A 16,850-nucleotide genomic window follows, 5' to 3' on the forward strand; every position below is an offset into this window, starting at 1 on the left:
CCCCCGCTTGCCTTTGTCATCCCTCAAGTTTACCTTCCCAATCTCTTCCCCAGCGCGGAGCGACGCGAATCCGAAAACTAGTCAACAATGGAGCTTGAAAAGAAAAGTAGGAGGCGAAGAGCATGAAGAAGAACGGCTATTGTATAGACAGAGGGATACTAAACGGGGGGGGGCGTAGGAGGAAGGACCCTCGGGAGAGAGGATGAATGCGGCGAGAGAGAGAAAAGTGTGACGGGGGAACGAAGCGGCTTTTTAATCCGCATGCGAGTAAACAAAAAGGATGAAAGGAAGATGAAGCACAAAAAAAAAAAAAAAAAAAAGAGGAAGAGGAGGCTCACAAGGATTGAAAGCCAGAGGGCACGCAGGTTGATTAACCCGACCCAGCTGATGGCACAGAGGAGAAAGAGGCACTTGGGAATCATTCTTCCATATATTTAAAGTCTTTTCCTCCTCTTGATGCATTAAAAAAAAAAAAAAAAAAGAATCAAATCCCGTTTCTGCGATTGTGTGCTGGCGGGACCGCGTTAAAACTAATGAAGCAATTTAGATGCGGAGCAACAATACCGTACGCCGTGGAGATGATTTCAAGCACGTTGGCGTCGGAGGATTAAGCAAAATTTCCAGCGGACTTCTTGGTGGAGAAGTCGAAGAAGTCATGACATTTGGCTTCAAATCGATGCGTTAAAGCGCGCGGGATTGATTTTATTCCCAACCTGCCTCAAAATGCGAACGGTAGAGTCCAGGTTCTCATTTCCAACGGCATTGTTTCCTATTTTTGGAGTCATTTCGCAGTTAAATGACCCTAAATAGCAGCCGAGCTATCGCCACGGCAACAGCTCAAGCGATGTCACCAAAGGATACTTCCACTCCACGATGCTGATGCAGGCCCGGCGAATGGGGTTCTTGAGCGTGAGGCAGAGCAGCGCCCGCGGGGGCCGCGTGGCCGTGGTGGTGGTCTGCTTTTTGGGCTTGGAGCTGTAGTGCTGCCGCTTGCGCTGCGTGGAGCTGGCCGTGGAGATGGGCCCGCCCCCTCCCGCCGCCAGCCCCGCCGTGCCGCCCGAGGCCGCGCTGCCCATCATCTTGGCCTGGCGGGCGGCGTCGATGGCGGCCTGCCAGCTCAGAGCGGCGCCCGGCGTGGCGATGTGCTCCGGGGCCAGGCCCACCACGCCCACCCCGCCGCGGTTGACCCCGCCCCCGCCTCCATCGCGGTCACCCGCGGCCGGGTGCTCGTTGGTCAGTCCGGGGGCGGGAGGGCGAGGGAGGGTGGGAGGGGGAGAGTAGTCGGAGCCTGCAACGCAGAAACGGGGAGCGAAGATTAAGATTGAGATGATCACATCCGCATCTTTATTGGAATATTTGGAACTTGAAGTACGAGAACCCCCCCCCCCCCCCCCCACACCACCACCACCACGATTGCAACTGTGATTCAATATGTCATCATTTTTTTAACAATAATATTTGAACGCTTTGGTTTTGTAGCTTCGGACCCCGTTTTGCAAACTGCACTTACAACGTACCGTCCTGAACCACAAAAACATGGCGTGATTGTCAAGGAAGAAGCAGATAGCCGCTACGTGACGACAACGCAACAGATTTGGCTTTTAATCTCCAACCTACGGCTCATTCGACCGCTCTCTCTCCCTCTCTCTCTCCAACAACCGAGCGGGGTCAATCGCGACTTTCCAAACAAGAGCGCCACATTGTAGAACGCTCGCCGCAGAGTCAGCGACGGCATTACAATAATCTCGAGCAGAATACACTCGCGCAAAGCGACGCGGTGAATATAAAAAATTTAAAAAAACGCAGAGCGGATCCTTCGAGCTGCCTGCTTAGCCAGATTAAAGACACGTTTAATATCCGCTCTCCGCCCACAACGTGCACAAAAACGTTCATCCCCGCTTCAGATTATACACATCCTTCACACATTACAAAAAATAAATAAAAAAAGTATAAATAAAAATGCGTATGTTTCACCTTTGCAGGTTTTGATTTAAATCGAGCATAAATGTCAAAACTAGATACGAAAATGCCGCACGGTGAGGTATTATTCTGGAAGTGGATAAGAAGAAGTCCACAGTGGAAGTGAAGCCAACAGAGAGAATAAAAAATACATTAAAAAACAGTCAGTGGAGCTGTTATCTATTTAATGATAAAGACTGCAGACAGATGTTATCACTTCGGCGCTCTCAAATGACACACGCGGAGACGCGCTCCAAAAGTTTTACGTGGCTGTTTGCTCGGTTTAAAAAAAAAAAAAAAAAAAACCTACAGAGCTGATTTTTACATAACCTTTTTCGGAAGCTTCCATTCGGGCGCACAGCGATGATGTCATGATCAGTCCACGAACCGATGCCGACACCTGATCAGAACCGAATCAACCAACACGCGAGCGTCCTTTTTTTTTCTTCCATCCCGTCCCTTTCTGCCTCCTGTCACGGCTTCTCGTTTCCCCCGTCTCCTCGCCATTTTCTCTCTATTTCTGTCTCGCGATTGACCGGCAACACCGGCAGAGGAGGCAGCTGTTTATCGAGCGCAAATAAAATAATAATAGCAAAAATGAAAAGCTTGGGCGGGGGGGGGGGGGTGTAATGGACTTCTTTCGAGCAAGAAAGTGTGATTGTCATTTCCTCTGTGCTTCACACGACATGCCGTCATTATCGCTGTCGCCGCAAACGTCGCTTTTAAAGCCGATCCTATTTTTATCCAATTCATGTGCCATCTCGCACGAGCACAATGGAAAAAGCGACTGCTCTCGATCTGTTCGCCGCCGATTAATCTCCCGTCGACGGCTGACAAAACCGACACAAGGGGCGACGCCGACTGTTTGGATGGGATCTACTTCGTCTTGTCAAGAGATTCAAGTCTCGTTTCTTTTTTTCGAGAGGTTCCGATTTTCGTCCCTTCGATAAGATTGCGTTTAATAAAACGTTTTTTTTGGAGTGTCAACAAAAAAATGCCCACCAGGGGGCTGTATCATACACTTAAGATATAAACGTAGAAGAGTTTCACAGCCAATGTAACCAAGCTGTAATATTACTCGTTCTTTGCAGGGGATAAAGAATATAACGCGTACACGAAGAGTCACGGAGTCAGTCAACAGTTTGCCTTCAGTACATCCGTTGTTCGGAGTGTAATAACGCCGCTAGCCGGTTAGCGTTTCCAATTGAGTCTGAGCATTAAGCTAGCCGATGTTGTTCTGTATCGCTTTGCCCTATTTTACTGTGTCACCTCGGAGTTGCCTTGCTATTTTGGAGGACTGCAAATAGACTACCTGGGAGATCTTCATAAATCTTGGCGGGGAGGCGTATTACGGGACAGGGGAATGACTTTTGCAACCTTTATATTCATTCAAGTGCGCGTAAACGCAGCAGAATGCTCTGGCGTGCACATAAATAAGCCGATTTCTGCTCAGTGGGCCCATTTTCTGGCCCACCCAAGTCACTCGCGCCCCTTGGAACACTCGCACAAAGGCATTCGTTGAAAGAAACGCAACGGTCACACGCGTGTGCGGCATGATTGAAACAAATGCTAACGCTAATGGACAAAAGTAACGGGGTCCGTTGTCAATTTCCCGCACACGCACAACAAATGGCCTTCCCGTCGTCTCTGAAAGCGGCGCGCTCGCCTGTAACAATCGCGGTTCCAAGCGGGCCATTTCGCCCCGTCTACAAAAAAAGGGTCCCGCGCTAAGTGTCGGCTGGGGGGGCTAACGGCGTAACTGACATCTCGTGCCGCTCGGCGCGCCTCGCCTGTGAACGCCACGTGGATTTATTCATGAAACGCGTCGCGCGCGCATGGGTGGCGTGCAGCCAAGTGCTGCAGGTGCGTGTGGGTCGGGTATGAGAGACAGCGTTGGAAAATTCGCTGTGGCGTGCACTTTGCGGTTTGTTATTTCATGAAGATTAGAGCTATGATTGCTTTTTTTATTAAGGGACGTTGTTCAGCAATATGCAAATGAGAAGATTTGCATTTTGTCGAGTTATTTCGATTTTATTTGACAATGCGAAGTGCAATTTGAAATAATAGCATAGCTAGCAAAGGGACACCTGAGCTAACTACCGAAAGAAAGATGGCGCTTTAAACACACAGAACCACCGGCCACAACATTAGGCAGACCTTCGTCAAGAGCGAAAGTAAAAATGCTCCGGTATTGATTTAAGTAGCGCCAAGTACGGTAACTGAAGTTATGAAACAAGCGGCAACGTTAATTCCACGCTAGCGTGACTGACACCGCACTGTGGAGTCGGTGGAGGCGAAAGCGGGCGAGAGCGCGAGCAAAGCGCGTAAGAACCACAAAGTCATCACGAGCAAGTCCAAACTGGAGATGGAGGAGGACGGCTTGCTCACGCTCGCGCCTCCGAGCCGACCTTCCCGCACTCATGTAGCCGCGCGCGCACAGCCAGCGGATATTAATAACGCCTTATTAATATTCATCTGCAGCGGAGCGATGGGAGGCCGGAGTAACCCAGATAGCAGTCGTCTCACTCACTACCTGTCTCTCACTACGTGTTCATCAGGTCCTCGTCGGTGCACTTCTGAAAGGTTTTCCTTGGCCTATTCACCACCAAAATTCAGTTTTTGTGGAAAATAAGTGAAGTGATCTTTGTCGGCATATTCATATTTTATTCATCATTTTACCGTGTACACAATTGCAGATGTCGACAATCAAATATCACCTCCTTGGCAGCGCTTAGCATGTCTATCATTCCATTTTTTGTGCGTGTGTCTCTCAGGATTGGAATCGAATCCATGCGTGGATGTGTACTTTCTTGGAAGCACCATAGTTCAAATGTACAAAAAAAAAAAAAAATTAAATAAAAAATAGGATTCCAAATTGAGGAACTTGGCTCTGACTTGCGTCTCCATCAGACTGGCTTGCACTGGGCCAAAGCCAGGAGGGAATGACTGGGGTTGCGTTCAAGTGAAGCCGAGCCATCGCAGAGTTTCCTCGTGTTCCAAAGAGGAAACAGATGTAAACTCGGGGACGCCGACAAATGATGCGAACAGTACACACAAACAAAACACAGCACGAGGGCCTCTAAGAATGACCCCCTCCCATACCACCCCCACCCCCCAAAAAATGACAGCTCTGAAAGGCCATCAACAAAAAGGTCATCTGCAGACCAGAAGCACGAGTACAGCTGCGAAAAAGTTACGCGGGCACAAGGAAGGTTGTGATTAAGCGACGGGTCTGCAAGGCCGTAAAGCGCTAATGAATGCGCTCTCATTGCTTAGCAGCAGAGGCTCGGTCTCCGAGGGAGCGTTCGGTTTATGACTCAACACGTCCCCGACCGCCCTATATGGAGACGCTTGGGAACGACGAAAAAAATGGCAGTTGATGTGACATAAGCAGGAGGCACAAATGCAATCTCGTGAGATTTACAATTTCAGACGTTTGTCATTGCACAGATGAGGCTTCTCACCTTTGACACATACGATACACCTGGGGGCAGTATAATACACACGCACGGACACAAATGGAGACGGTCGGTCCTCAGGAAGACACAATATTCGCTGTTCTTCACAGAGGATAAGGAACATATGCTTACGAGCATCGTTGTATTATCTGCCAGCGGGTTGCTCCACCATTTGTGTTCGAAAGGAGACCGGACAAAATCATATGAATAAAAAAAAAACATGCCCCAAAATAAAGCTGAGTAAGGTAATTTGCTTCAGTTTCAACCACTTCAGTTCACACATGTGGCTCAAATTAGTCAAACCAGGGCGTAAAATTCAGTGGCGCGGAATCAAATTCCCCGACCAAGCTAAGGTTGTAAAAATTTCAACGCATTCAAATTTTTCTTTTCAAGACTACATCCTCGGAGACTGAACTGCTCTTCAAGTTCATTTGTCGGTGCGAGGGTCTCGCTTGGGTTGTAATTGTGGAAGTGAACATGGGAAAAACGCGGCTGTAAGGAAGGAGGAAAGGGAGATGGGAGGTTGGCAATGTGACTGAGGAGAAGGTGATGCTACTGGAGGATGACTCATCCATAAGACGGCCTCATAAATACGTAAAGCGCATGCGCGCGCGCAGTCGCGAATGCTCACCATCGTTCTTTACGCACACACGCACACGGAATAGTCACCGGCCGCGCGTTTGTCTGATCCTGATTCCCAGAGACGCTTCGGCAGCTTTCTCTTAATGAGCCAAAATGGCCGCCGCCACGCCGCCGTTTCCAGGCCAGTGAAGGCGGCGGCCCCAGGGGCGGAGAAACTGGGAGAGAGGAATGATCACAAGGGCCGGATTTAAATGGAGCTCATTAGCTGCCGGTGGCCGCGAGAGGTCCCAGCACACACACACACACACACACACGCACACGCACGCAGACCCACGACATGCGTGAACACACACAATGTCATGCTTGCAATTGGACGAGTGGCGAGGCGGCGTGTGCTGCAGATGGCGTTTGTGATTTTGGACATTGATACCCCCCCCCCCCCCTTGAACTGCCCTCTGTTTGTCCACCCACTCAACATATGTCGGAGTTATACTGTACCACCACGCTGGTGTCACTTTAAGGTCGCGTCAACCCTCCTCGCCCCCTCCCCCACCCGCCCTCATCCTGACGACATCCCGACGGCAAAAACCAAGACCCGCCGCGCTGCCTTTTTGCGCGAAGCAGCCGCCAAACTCTCATCAAAGGGTGTTTGATTACTGTTGCCCAGACCACACATGTCCCAGGCGGAACAAGGTTTGAGAAAAAAAAAAAGGGGGGGGGTGCGGTAGGGGGGGAGGACAGGGAGGGGCTATGCCGCAACTCCAACAGCCTCAGATGTCCCACGTTTGCAGCAGATTTATTTGAAATGCGCTCAGTTTTTCAAGATTCTGGACCCACTTTGAGTTTCTCAAACAACCACATAGCTTTCGCTTGAGCTTCAGCCAACAGGTCAACGGAGCTTAATGCTAACAAACCGCAGGCGGGCTAACAAACGGCATCGGCTGTCAAACAGTCGAGCAACCAGTGGCGCGCCGATCGATCGCCCGCCGCTCGTGAGCGGCCGATTTCCGAGGAAAAGTACGTGGACGATGCGGCCGTTAGCCCACGCGATCGCCATTGGAATGGAATATCGCTGAGATGTCGCCGTTCGTTAGGGCAACAATTGAAGACAGGACACCGTCACGATACTCACCGACTTGACACTAATGGCCTGCCGCTTTCTTTTAGTTACGCGGTGGAGTCAATTCTTGTCATTATGAAGGCATCGTCTATGTTACATCAGATGAGGCGGCCGTCCCAAATCTGGCTGGTGAGTAACAAACAACTGACTTGTCCATTTACCGCTCATATGTGAGCGTTGCCTGTAAGGCGCACACACACACACACACACGCACACACACATAAAGGGAACAATAGTTCTGACAGGATCTCTGAGTCATAAATAGCCGGCCGTGCATTCCAGCAAAAGGGTCTCGGCGTAAACATTTAGACTGGAGAAGCCTCTGCGCATTGGTTACCTCGCTTTCTTCTCCTGTCGGAATGATCGAAAACACAAACAGGTGGAAGCGTTTATGGCAAAGAATGCCCAAACAAATGAGACAAAAGTGCAAGACTGGAATTTGACGCGCCGAGTCAAAGACTGGAATACGGCGAGACCACGTGGCACTTTCCTTCCCTCCCCAAGCTGGGGGAAAAAAAAAAAATGGGAGGCCTCCGATCTTAAAACCACAACGACTCCAGCAGGAGAGGAGGGATCAAGTCGACAAAAAGTAAACGAGAGCAAGGAAAGATTCACGACTGCGTCCGAGAGGACATAAAGCTCGAAACGGTTCCAGAATAAACGTCTTTTTATTTAATGGCATAATAATGTTCTCCCCGTTTGTGGGGCAAGGGTGGAAGCAAAGAAATGTCAGGACGAGTCGACGAGAACATCTGAACTTTATTTGGCAATCGTCAGAAGCACCTAAAATTGTGGCAGGCGGGTGCTGTTGATTCTCAGCACGCATCCCATTTCTTAAGGGGGGTGCACACTTGTGCAACCACGCGCTCTCAGTTCATTTTTACTTTCGCCCTTGAAAAAAATGTATTGGAACACAGTGGGGGGGGGGGGGGTAAACTTTTTATGTGCACTGCTCCTATTTAATCTGATATGAATTGTTAAAAAATCACCTTGTATTGGCGAGAGTTAAAAAAATAATAAATGTAGAGACTCCCCAATTATTAGCGTTGACCCTTGACAATTCTCCCCGTGTGTTAGTTTGTCGAAAATTAAACAAGGGCTCTTCCTATGACCGAAAAATATATACAGTATCTCACGAAAAAATAAATCCTGAAAATGCAAAGCCAAACCAGGGAGAGCAGTTCAGGGTGCAGTTTGTCGACCAGAAATGATTTCATCAAAGGGACAAACTGGAGCACATCTTTCAAAAAAAAAAAAAAAAAGATGACAACCAAAAGAAGACAGAAGAAGCATGTGAGAAAAGATGAGCCAAAGAACAAGCAGAAGAGCGATGGAGAGAAGGAAAAAGGAGTCCAAGTTTAGCTCTCCCCTGAGGACTCCTCTCAGGTTCCTCTGCTCTTTTCGTCGTCCTCCTCGTCTCCATCCATCACCAAATAATTAACTTGCTATAAGTGAAATTAATTCCACTAATTGGTTTAAAAGGTATTTCTGGACCGAGATGGCAAGAGATGGAAAGAAAAAAAAAAAAAAGCCAAGATGTGACCTCGCCAGGCAGGAAGTGGACTGACTGGGTGCTTTTGCTGTGCGATCTGAACCTTGCGTGACATCGCAAACGCTCGCCTATTCTTTTCTTTTTTGTTTGCTTGTTTGTTTTTGCACTGACATTCGCCCTTTGGGTTGATTTAATACAACATATGCTCACACTTCCCCTCACGTGCGTACGCTAATTACGCAGAAAGGGGGTTTCGAGGGAGAAAAGTACCAGCGAGCGCGTCTAGACCAGCCAAGGAGGCTGTGAAAAGGTCCTGGGGGTGAATTATTCATCTGCAGCCATGACACCCGGGGGCGATCGACCTCCGTGTAACACGGAGGGAGAGAGAGAGAGAGATTCGTTCCACCTGTGTAGACATAAAAACACCGTCTCCAAGAGCAATCTGCTGCCGTTGCTCACAAACAGTGGCGAGTCACCTCAAATAACGAAGAAAACCTTTCGGTTCCCGTTGGACTTTCTACAAACAAACTAATAAAATCATTATTGTCAATAGAATGTGAAGGCATGAAACAATTCGTCCGTCATGATTTCACGCTTCAATTCAGTTCATTCGGCTGCGACTTCTGGTGTGCCCACGTCGGCCACCAGAGGGGGGCAGTGTAATGCTGCCGAGTCATACAGAACAAACGAAGAAGAGCCACTCCTTGAGCTTCAAAACTATTCCTTGGTTTTTCGCGGAGGAGTTTGCGTTCAAATGGTTGTTGTCGACAAAGCAACTTTTGATGCTAATCAAGAGCACGTCATGTTAGCATTTAGCTGGCAGGCAAAGTTGCGTTCGCTTTAAAAACGCAACATGGACAGAAATTGATTCTGAACTCCTAATTTGAACAAATTCTACTTCAATACAGAGAGTGTGCATTGAGAGAAATCCTACCTGCAGTGCCTCTGCGTACACATTAGCACGTTTTTTTTGGGTTTTTTTTTTTAAATGCTCACAAACGGCACAACCCTTCCATTAGCCGTTATGAAATTAATAACCGCCATCATCCTCCTTTGCCGCTTATACGCTATAATCGGCCGTCTTTACTCGGCCGCGTTTCAAAGTTCCCACTCAGCGTTAGCAGGCCCGCCCAGCGACGGCTGAATTATTTAACACACGCTTTCCTCACCGCCCAAAGTTTGGTACGGATGAGCACCACACAAAGGGAGAGAAATCAATACAGGACGGAGGGGAGCAAAAGTGTTGGCCCGTCGTCTAAAAGGTTTAATTAAAGTAAATCTAAGTGATTGATTCATGCGCAAAGCTTGAGGCTCCCACCATTTAGCTCGGCTCCATGTTTTGGAAAAACTGCATTCAACTTCACGGACAACGACTTGATTCATTGACAAAACTTTTTTGGGGGTTGTCAAAAGTTTGTCTGGATGCTTGTTACGAGACAAAATATGCCCAGCGGTGTCGCTGCCTCAGCGAAATGAATCATTGAAGACTCTTTCGAAATATATTCGACCTGTTATCCATCCATCCATCCATTTTCCGAACCGCTTGATCCTCACTAGGGTCGCGGGGGGTGCTGGAGCCTATCCCAGCCGTCTCCGGGCAGTAGGCGGGGGACACCCTGAATCAGTTGCCAGCCAATCGCAGGGCACACAGAGACGAACAACCATCCACGCCCACACTCACACCTAGGGACAATTTAGAGCATCCAATCAGCCTGCCATGCATGTTTTTGGAATGTGGGAGGAAACCGGAGCACCCGGAGAAAACCCACGCAGGCCCGGGGAGAACATGCAAACTCCACACAGGGAGGCCGGAGCTGGAATCGAACCCGGTACCTCTGCACTGCGAAGCCGACGTGCTAACCACTGGACTACCGGGCCGCCTCGACCTGTTATATCATTAAAATAAAATACGCAATTCTTTCCGATTTAAAATAAAGGTGATTAATTGTCTTAAACGCGTGACTTTAATCCAATCATTTCACTCGGACGCCGATGGCATAAAAGCATTTGTGACGTCTCCCGACTTTGTGCGCGTTCCACTTTGCTTTGGCACGCCGCTTGACTTCCTGCTGAAATTAACCAGGCGGTCCCAAAAATAACACCTACCGAGGGCGGCTGGGGAGAGGGAGGCGGGAGAAAGATGCAAAGCTTGAAAAAAAATGCGAGGGGGGGAGGGGGGGGGGGGACGTAGCGCATCGCGGATATACACGCGGCGAGATGACAAGGTGAGAGGAAAATAAAGATGTGCAACAGCGGCTGAGACTGCCTTTTATGTGTGAATTTAGCTTGCTTTTGATACAGTCAGCCCGCTAAATAGCCTACCTGTCCCGCCACACGCGCAGCCAAGAGGGACGCAACGGCAAGCTGCTCTGGCTTTTCAAGATCTTCGAAGGATGTCGTCGAAGGGACCGTTTGAGAAAGTAAACGAGATTTTATATATATATATACATGTACTGTATATACTGTATATATGCACTTGCATACCCGTCAACGTTTTGGAGCGCCAACCTGTATAAACTACCAAAAAAATCCTTAGAAAGAGCAAACAAATCCTTATAACATACCAAAGCATTTTATATGTCAAAATAACGGCAGAAAAAACCCCCACAAAATTTTCAATGATATTTATTGTACATCTCCATAAAACAATGTCTGGTTAATATCTAATCATCATTCGACTTAGTGGCATTACTGTTTTCAGAGTTGTATTCCTGCGTTACTTTTTTCAACAACTCCAAATCATTTGGAGTTGGTGAAAAAAAAACGGAAATGTTCAGAATCCGTATGATTTGCGCGATACGGCCATATACGTAAGATTCACCACAAAATCCGTATGAACTACGGCTAAACCGTATGAGTTGACAGGTATGCACTTGATAAGTCACGCAGATTAACTGTTATCATGACGAACAAACTAACGTGGACTGGAAAGAGGTATAATTAAACACACACTGCGAGGCTACGGGTTGCCACCCCCACCCTACACAAACACTCAATCAGACATGGCGTCTTTCTTCTTCCCAGAGTTCTCTCCGGTCCCCTCCATCATACGCGTTAATCAGCGCCGTGTGGCGCCACTCCACATTCATTACTCCTCGATGAAGCCATCCATTAGGAGGGATACTCGGATTGTCACCAAACAACGGCGTTTGCCGCCACGTCGCGTTGTCGATCGCGTGCCTCGGCCTGTTTTATCCCCTCGCGTGTGTGCGTGCGCGCGGCGAATGCATGATGAATCCTGGGCGGATGTAATTTGCGGTGGGCTAATTGAGGGTGGTCATGCGGGCAGAACTCGTCGTGCCTTACAAATCACAGCAGCTGGCCCGCGCCTTCATCAAGGTGACTTTCGGACAGTTCACCTGACAAAGGTGCGCCCGTTACTTTAGGGATGGACACATCATGAGCTACACGCAAAGGAAATTCGGTGAGTTTAGCATCGACAGCTAACTAGATTGATAGACGGCTTGACACCTAGCTAGCTAGATCAAAAGCTAATCATTCACATCTTCATTCGAACCTCGATCATTTTCATCGGGTTAAGCTCAACGACTTATTACATGTATTTCGCAGCGGTCTGCAAGCCGCCATTTGCTCCCGGCGGCCTCACCTTTGCACGCGCCTGCTTTAATTTAATGATCCGGCTATAAATAAACCTTATCTCCTGTCCCTCTTTGCACTGGACATATGTGCGATAAGATGTTTCCAATTACCTATCCACAGACAGACTAGGCGAGGATCACCACCCTTGCCATTTTTCTGCGCGAATTTGTTTTTCAGGTTTTTAAAGGAAAGCGTTTGGTCATTGGACAAACGAAGCCGATAGGCCTGGTTGCTATGGAGACCAGCAGCATCTGGCACTGAGGTCACAGTGGGAGTCCCTTACTTGACATTCATTACTGCTGTGTGAAAGGCTGATGCCCAGACCGGGTTGCTGTGAGATTAGTTGCGCCACTCCCCCCCCCCCCTCCGAAAAAACGAACTATCCTCAATTAGCAAGTGAAAAGGTGCCGATAACAGAGGCGAGTTGGGAGAAGGAGCCTCGCCCGCCGACCTTGTCTCCTTGACGGTAAACAAGTTGGACGCAGTGGAGCTGGCGGCGCCGCGCGTTATAATCCCTCTGGCGGCGAGAACAAAGTCGCAGCCGAGTGGTGCCGATCGATACTGGAAATTGCTAACTAAGCTGACAGCCCAATGAGAGGTTTGATTTAAAACAAAGCCAGACAGCAGCTAATGATGAAACACACAGAAATGGGAAGGGAGGGAAGGGCGGCAGTGGAGGGCTGGTCGTGTTTCATGTCACCCCCAGTGGAAGTTGACGGTGAAATTAACAAAACAAAGACAATCGCACATTGCCCGTTCCGCTTTGCCTCAGCGTGACCTGGGCATACCTTATTTATCCTCTGTGAAGAACGACTTATATTACAGCATCTTACGGCGTCGTCGTGATTGTGTTCTTTGTGTATTTATCAGATCACATTATACTGCCTCCCCAAACCTGCCAAGCAATACGAGGCTGCAAAAAAAAAAAAAAAAAAAAAAAAAAAGGAACAAGAATAGAAGGTGGGGGGAGAGAAGTGCTTGTCCTTGTAGCGAGCAAAAAAATTTATCTCGCTCCTGCAAAAACATGCCTGGCAACGAGCGAACTTTATTACCCTCATCATCGTCACCATTACGAGGAGTTGAGGGTGTAAAGACCGTAGAAGGCGAGGTGGTGTTACAAAGAGAAGAGCAGGAGCTGATTTATCATTTCCAGGCCCTGACCTGTCCTCCCTGACAGCGGCGAGCTGTCTTGACTCAGCCCCGCAAATTACCGCCCTCCGTCATTGGATCAGCGTGACCTGGGCCTATAGAGATACACGACCGTGCGGGAACATAAAAGCATCTGCGGCGTTTCACACAATGGTGACAAACGTCACAAGCGGTTGTGATGATTGTTCTACTGTCGATGCTAAGCGTTAGCCCATCGATGGAGTTTTCAATTCTGGGTTAGCATAAAGCTAGCAGAGGAATTTTGTTGTTTTCAATCCAAAATGTGTAATTCTCTTTGTTTTACGTTTAGTTTGACAGTAAACCTCACCTGGGAGGGATGTGAAACACCCTGAAGGCTCATTTATTTTGAAGAATCGTTCACTTTCTGCCAAAGCCTTAAATCGTGTCGCTCGTGATTTGCCGGAATACGGCGCTAACCCTGCGAACGTTTCCCATTATGCCTAAAAGCTGCGTTTAACGCCAACCCGCAGCCTGCGCGATTGTCTGCGTGTTTCGCTGAGTTCGTGTGACACTGAAAAGAAACCTTGGCGATTAACTCTGAGGGCCACCAGAGGCCTGACACACACGCACACACACATTAGCAACACAAAGCAAAGAAAGGTCCGAGTGCATATACGCGACGCACGTGAGTTATCCTGGTGCAAATCTGCATGCGTGCTAGCAGTGTTTTTGGAAGCTTGCAATCGGGCGGCCTATCAAATTGCAACCAAGGAACCCACTCAGACCCAAGGACGCGCTGCCAAAAATCAGCTATCGAATCATACATAATAGCCCCAAAGATATGGGTATATATTTAGCTTAGATGGAACTAGCAGGCGCAAAAATGCTAACAGTAGGAATGCACCTCAATCATATTTAGTTACCATTAGTTCAAAACTGGGAGCCATCGATGCAACTTTGAGTGCAAGACCTTGTCCAAGTAGTCCAAGAAATATAAGCAACGAAGACAAGTATAAGCAAAGTCAACAAGCCGTCCCCAAATTGATCATTTTCACATCCCACAAGGACGAGGCAGCATTTGGAAAAATTATTCAGTGATTTCGTCCATTTTTTTTCCCCGCGACATTCCTCGACATCTGCGCTCCAATCAGGCCTGATGCGACGCGATTTGACTTCCTGCGTCGTTAACGCTTGTTCAGCCATTAGCCCAAATTAGCATCGGCGCAAGTTTAAAAAAAAAAAAAAAAAAAAAAAAAAGCCATTTGCATCGTTTTGTAACAAAGTGACAAAGCTGCTTCATGATGGACCCCCCCCCCCCCAAAAGCTGCAACTGACCGAGTGAGAAGGATGAAGACATTTCAGTCTCTTTTTAAGCACCACGGCGAGAGATGGAACACTCTCCGGGGACCACTGCTGTGTGCAAAGAGGAAAGTATCGGCAAATTCATCAGCGGCTTCTTACGCGGGTCGAAATTGGCACAGAAAACAAAATGGAACTTCTATCGGAGAAGCGAAGGAGAAAGAGGAAAAGGATGAGACCACAGTGGGATTGTAACATGCGCCACCAAGCCAAGGACATTGAATCAGTCAGCGTTTAAGTGGCCGCAGAACAGCAACAGTCAGATTGACAGCGACCACAAAGAATGTCACTGAAAGCTCCTTCGAAGTTCAATATTTGGAAACCGGAGACGTTTTTTCTTTTTTTTTTTCCTGGAAAGGAGAATGAAGAGAACAGCAATGATGTCATGGCATCACCCAAAGACCTAAAAAGCGAGACCGTGCATTTCCGATATCCTCGCGAGCAAAGTAGAGGCTGGTATAGAGAAACGGATAGAAAAAGTTGACAAAAAGCCTCCTAGAACAACTGAGCCATCTTTGGGGGTCGAGCAGAAGCTCACTAAATAGTAACATGTGTGCACTGATTCCCACTCAACAGGAGTGTGAATGCGAGTCGCCAACTCTGAACGCAGCCACATCCATGATTAGGGGATGCATACTTTTGCAATCATTATATTTTTTTCATCAAATATATATATATATATATTTTTTTTTTAAATTAACTGAGTTGAACAGATGAAAAGTCACTAATTTGGAAATAATTTATTGTATGGTCCATTTTTTTATTTATTATTACATCACAAAAACCTGGCACTTGAACAGGGGTGTGTAGACTTTTTATATCCACTATAATCTACCGGTTTGATAAGGAGACAACAAATGTTCCCCAATTTATTGACGCCCATCCTGCAAGGTCTGTATTGGCCGATCGATGCCACAAGTAGGCGTCAAAGCACTTCTTATTACACCAGGCTGACGAAATGAAACTCCACTCGTAATGTCAACATAGTTCCTTGGCTCTGAGATGCTGCCAAAAGCTACAGTACTCCACGTATATTTTTTCCTGAGAATAGATTACAATATCGGTCAAGCACATTTCGGTACCGTCCAATCAAATCGTGCGATGTTGTCCCTCTGCCGCTCGCAAACTTGGTTAGCGTCTGCTAATTGTGATTTTCTGTGATGTGATTAAGCATCAATCAGGCAGCCAGCGAGACAGGCCATCTTCCATTTGCTCCCTCTCTTTGTTCACCCTCTCTCTTGCTTCCTCCGCTCGGAACAAGGTGTTTATTTAATGTGGCGTATCCACGGTAACGCCGCCCGCCACGCTGAGGTAACGTCGTTAATCATCAACTTTATCACACTGCGGGTAGAAGACAAAAAAGACGACGAAAAAGTCCTCTCGCATCCCTTTCCTATTTCCCTCTCTCTCTCTCTTTTGCGGTTGACATGACAACAGACGGCCAATTGTTGCGCCGCCGCCGCCGCCGCCGCTGATGACATCACCGCAGGCGCCGGGCCAATCATATCCCGTCAGGAGAAAAATAGAATAAAATTAAAATAAAATAACATGTCCTCCCGTGTGTCACATATTGTTGTGGAATACAAACAACACGCACGCAGCGAGAGGAGCGATGTCGACAAGGGAGGAAGGCCACGCCCACACTGTCCTCTCTCGAAACTGATTTCCATACTGGGTGACTTTGATTTAACACACACACACCCGCACACTCGATTTTATTGCAAGGAGAACATTGCGTATTCTACAAGTGTCCAAGAAGGACATTACTGGTATTTGCCGCCCATGTGAATGGTTTTAACATCCCTTTAGATACGCCCCTGTGCAAACACACACACACACACACACACAGTGCAAAAGGAGTCCGGTAACATGCCTGTTTTAGCCATTACGACTCTAGAGTGTGAAAGTGAGTCTGGTCTTTTGGGAAGTGGACTGCTATGCGCGCACACACACACACACACACACACACACACACACACACACGTATGTACAGTGCGGTCTGCTGGGAAATGGGCGGAACAGACATCAAGACTGGCCTAGATAGATGGGCTGGCATGGGACTCACTCTCTCACACACACACACACACACACACACAATCTTTTTTAGACACTCAAGGACACCGTGACGGCCTCCGTAGCGGGGTGGTTGTGAAGCGCAACGGCTGTAGTC

General features: G+C 48.0%; 1 protein-coding gene across 4 annotated transcripts in view; it reads right to left on the reverse strand.

The window, feature by feature from the left end:
• Positions 1-16,850, reverse strand: part of cacna1c (calcium channel, voltage-dependent, L type, alpha 1C subunit) — an 83,588-nt gene that overhangs the window by 60,645 nt on the left and 6,093 nt on the right. For all 4 annotated transcript variants that reach the window (XM_086103240.1, XM_086103239.1, XM_086103238.1 and 1 more), the window contains exon 2: positions 862-1,288. In XM_086103240.1, the coding sequence (XP_085959366.1) occupies positions 862-1,288 (427 nt within the window). The remainder of the gene's footprint in view (positions 1-861; positions 1,289-16,850) is intronic.

The sequence above is a fragment of the Hippocampus guttulatus genome, chromosome 22, assembly GCF_054856545.1.
Source record: "Hippocampus guttulatus isolate MCC_2025c chromosome 22, RoL_Hgut_1.0, whole genome shotgun sequence".
NCBI lineage: Eukaryota > Metazoa > Chordata > Actinopteri > Syngnathiformes > Syngnathidae > Hippocampus > Hippocampus guttulatus.